Source organism: Peromyscus eremicus, chromosome 4 (assembly GCF_949786415.1).
Source record: "Peromyscus eremicus chromosome 4, PerEre_H2_v1, whole genome shotgun sequence".
In the NCBI taxonomy this organism is placed as follows: domain Eukaryota; kingdom Metazoa; phylum Chordata; class Mammalia; order Rodentia; family Cricetidae; genus Peromyscus; species Peromyscus eremicus.
The window spans coordinates 64,625,215-64,629,943 of record NC_081419.1 but is presented as its reverse complement, the minus strand read 5'-3'; the positions used below and the strand labels follow the sequence as shown (position 1 = coordinate 64,629,943).

At 34.8% G+C, this 4,729-nt stretch overlaps 1 protein-coding gene across 1 annotated transcript; it reads left to right on the top strand.

The window, feature by feature from the left end:
- The first annotated feature begins 192 nt into the window (after positions 1-192).
- LOC131908297 (olfactory receptor 4C6-like) lies at positions 193-1,119 on the top strand. Its single transcript, XM_059259349.1, has one exon. The coding sequence runs from the start codon at positions 211-213 to the stop codon at positions 1,117-1,119; it is 909 nt and encodes a 302-aa protein (XP_059115332.1). The 5' UTR covers positions 193-210.
- The last annotated feature ends 3,610 nt before the right edge of the window (positions 1,120-4,729 follow it).

Sequence of the window (4,729 nt, the reverse complement as noted above, 5' to 3'; positions counted from 1 at the left end):
AAGTGCTGAGATTACAGCCATGTGTCACTATATTGGTAGATATGATTAGAATTCAAAGAAAAATTATTCTACCACATATGGCAGAATGGCTAGCAATATAGTAAGTCAATATGAGAACTAATGACTTAGAAGCTCAATAATGATTAATTTCAAACCACATTTCTTTTTTAGGTTCTACAGCGGTGAGCTGGAATGCCAATTACAAGATAAATGGGAAATCAAAACAATGTGACAGAATTCATTCTTTTGGGTCTTACAGAGAACTGGCAATTGCGGAAGTTGTTTTCTGCTGTGTTTCTCATCATGTATGTGGTCATGGTGTTGGGAAATGTGCTCATCATAGTGACCATGATCACAAGTCAGAGTTTGAGATCACCAATGTACTTTTTCCTCACATTCTTGTCCCTTTTGGATGTCACCTATTCTTCTGTCATTGCCCCAAAGCTGATTGTAGACTCCCTTTCTGAAAATATTACCATCTCGTTTGAAGGCTGCATGGCCCAGCTCTTTGCAGAACATTTCTTTGGAGGTGTGGGGATCATTCTGCTTATTGTGATGGCCTATGATCGCTATGTGGCCATCTGCAAACCTCTTCACTACATGACTACCATGAGTCCTCGGATGTGTTGTATGCTGTTAGGGGGAGCTTGGGTAGGAGGATTTACACATGCAACCATTCAGCTTCTTTTCATGTATCAAATACCTTTCTGTGGTCCCAATATCATAGATCACTTTTTATGTGATTTATTTCAGTTGCTGACATTGGCCTGCATGGACACTCATACCCTGGGCCTCATTGTCATTTTCAACAGTGGAGTGATGTGCGTGGCCATCTTCATTATTCTAATTGCCTCTTACATAATCATCTTGTGTTCTCTAAAAACTCATAATTCCGAGGGGCGACAAAAAGCTCTCTCCACATGTGGCTCCCACTTCACAGTGGTTGTATTATTCTTTGTGCCATGTATTTTCTTATATGTGAGGCCTGTGTCTACCTACCCTATAGACAAGGCCATGGCTGTGTCAGATTCAATTGTCACACCCATGCTGAATCCCTTTGTCTACACACTGAGGAATGCAGAGATGAAAAATGCTATGAAGAAACTTTGGAGGAAATAGACGGGTTTTTTTTCCAAGTAACTTTTGTTTCTCAGAAGTTTTTTTTTTTTCTCATAAGTTTTCATAAAACTTATGTTTCGCATAAGAAGTTGTCTTTCTTTCATAAATGAATAATGAATAAAAATGCCCGTCCTTTAATTGAAATCATGAAGATGTTTTATATTCATAACTATCTGAAATATATGCTGTGATTTAGAGTATTTGAAATATAAGATTCATGATTTTTTCAAGCATTGTACCTATGGCTTCAAATATCTTAGAAACTGCTTACTTTATTTTGGAATTCTCTTAAGCCATCTTTCTACTGCCTTTTTATCTAAAGAAATCCTGTGTTTCTCAACACCTTCCTACCAGAGATCAACAGCATTTTTTTTTCCAGCTGCATTTAAAGCTGTTAACTTTTGACCCCTTGAGGGAGTGCCTCCCTAACATTTGTGCCTAGGTTAATATATCTTAAAACAGGAAAAGAGAAACATTTATGCAACATAAAAAGAGAAGTGGAACTATTCCAAAAAAGAAGAAGACATTGGTGGGTGTTGAGGGATAAAGTGGGTGTGAATGGAGTTCAGAATAAGATTAAAGTACATGACACAATTGTATGAAGCTGTATTTATGAATTCATCAATATGTTTATTGAATTTGCATGAATAAAACAGTAACTGTGAGATCGAGTGTTGTTTTTCAGTGAAGCCAGCCTGCATCATTATATTCTGTCTTCATTTTCTGCCATTATTTTTCTCAACAAAATAGGGATTGACCACTGAACCTTTTCCATCATGGACAAGTGTTCTACCACTGAGCCATAGTCTCAGTTAATGTCGTGATTTTTACCTCAATATATTGGCTTATTTGGAATAATGATCAAAGATACATCTTTATAATTATATAAATAATTAAGTAATCTATTAATTAAAAATAACCCAAATATCAGAGAGATTGATGAGTTCAAGGAAGTGGAATTCTATGATGAATTTCAGGATTTTATTATGGGAGGTTTTGAAGACTTCTACTTAGAGATGAAATTTCAGATAATATTCTTTATTTTCCTTGTGATTTCTTCAGGATAAATAATTATAATTATCAGTTTTATAATAACAATAAACATCAATAATGCATAAAATTATTATAATGCAAACAACTATATGACTATCTGTGGACTGAAAATTCAAAGTGAGAAATCAATGAGCAAGAATCAATAATATTTTCAAGACAATGTAAGAGACCAACAGATGGAGGATAATGATCCATACAGTGGAAGGAAGCAGAGTTAGTAGGAGGTAACACAGCTGCATATATTTCTTTTGGAGGAAAAAGGTCCTTTTCAAAGTGACCCAAAGTTGAAACTTATTTCACAACATTAATAGAGTCCAATTTTTATCTGTAGTATATAGGTGAGCAGAAAATGTGGATGGGTTTTAATCTAGGTTCCATTTTTGCTTTTCTTCTCAATTACAGAGCAAATTTCATAATACTTTTAGAAGTATTTCATAATAATGTATCTATATATTTTTATATTATTGTTCTATTTAACAATTATTAATGGAAATTCCAGAACTAATGTTATTATTTGAATCCTTTTAAAAAACCTCAGAATTGCTTTTATTGTGTTTTAATTACAGATAGTAAATATTGAAAAGCTTCTAAAAATGAGATCTTTAATTTTATATTTGTTTAATATGTAACGATTACTAATTTGATAAATGTCAACCTAACAAAGAATTAGCTAATGCTTACTATTGAAATATTTTCTACTTCATCCTATAAATTTGAATCACCTGTAGCTTTGCTTACTGATTTAGCAAACAGAATTAAAATTACTTTTGAAGGCTAGGCATGGAGGCTTTTGCCTTCCCAGAATTCAGGAAGCCAAGGCAGGAGGATGTTTGTGAATTTGAGGACAGGTTGGTGTACAAAATGGGTTCTAGGATACACAGAGTTGAATAGTGAGATACTGTTGCAAAACAAATCAAAACAAAAACAAAATTATTAATTTTTTCATTAATAGCATGATTTTTTCATTAAATGTCTTTAAAAGATAACAGTTAGCAAAGTATGCTCATGTAACTAATGTATGACTTATTTATCAAAGGAAATAAATCACCACATAGTCATAGCTGATAGTCAATGTATTTATACATTAACATTTATTATGCCATTAAACATTAAATCTAAAAGTTTTATTAGACACAATATGAAATTGCAAAAAATCAAGTAATTCTGCCTATTTATATGATAGTGACAGTATATGAAAAAAATATATGAATCTCAAAATTAAGGGGGAAAGAGGCCAAATGCTTGATCAGCATGTAAGTGTGATACTGGACTCAGAGCAATTATTCTAAAGATGTGATTGATCCTTACTTCAAATTGTGTGTGTGTGTGTGTGTGTGTGTGTGTGTGTGTGTGTGTGTGTGTGTTTGCTTGGAATGGACCATCACTCTGTTATTCTTATTATTTAGCCTGAAACCCAACCCACTGATTAGTCCCAAGGACTGAGATCATAAAAATTTAGGCAGGAATTGTTGGCACTTATTGACTTTGTAAAAGATATGGGTAAGAGTATCTAGTTGACACTATTTTGTAATGACAATGTTCATTACTAACTGTGTTTCTCAGAGCTAGAGAGGTATGGCCACTTATCGTTCAATAGTCATGGGTGACCACATAGAACTCTTGTAGGAAGCAGCAGCCTGAGTGGAAAGATGAGGCATTTTGAAGAGGTAAGAGGATGCCCTCAGTGATAGCAAGGGATAGTTTCTTCTTGTCCCGGGGGGATACAATTAGAAATGTCAGGGTAAATATCTTTGAAAGGCCTCAAAACATCCCTAAGAGGAAGTAGAATATAGGCCCATTAACATCTGCCAAGTCCAGAGTCAACAAGTCAGTTTATAAATCGTCAATTGAAACAAGGATTTCCTGTCTTCTACATAACTCTCGCTCACTCATCTCCTTAAATATTCTTGTCCATATTTCTCATTTTTAGATCCTAGATCTTAGCTGAAGATGGAGAATAAATTTTTTTGTTCATATAAATTGCGTTTTATTAATTTAATTTGTTAAATTTATATTTTTTAGAACTTTTTAAATTTATTTTACATACGAAACAGATCACCCTCTTTCGTCCTCCGGCCCCTCCAGCCTTCCCTTCCAAGCCCACCCCCTATTCCCTCCTACAAGAAGGTAAGGCCTCCTAAGGGGAGTCAGCAGAAGCCTGGTTTATAGAGTAAAGGCAGGTCCAAACCCTCATGGCTGTGCAATGTGTCCCACCATGGGTAGTGATGAGAACATAAGGGAACAGGATGGTTGAGCTGGAACAGGAATGGAGTAGGACAACAATGAAAGAGATACCATGATAGAGGAGACTTCATGAGGGTAGGGAGAAACTGGGTGCTAGGTAAGTTCCCAGGAATCCAGAAGGATGACCCCAGCTTAGACTACTAGCAATAGTGGAGAGGGTGCCTGAATTGGCTTACTCCATTAATCAGATCAGTGAATATCCTAATTGTCATTATAGAGCCTTTCAGCAGTAACTGAGAGTAACTTTTAACACTTTGAAAATATCAAAGTTTGGACATTTTATTTTTAATATTTGTATACATTTTTGTCACAT

Excerpts from the sequence above, each read along its gene's own strand:
- LOC131908297 (XM_059259349.1), top strand. The coding sequence starts at position 211 with ATGGGAAATCAAAACAATGTGACAGAATTCATTCTTTTGGGTCTTACA.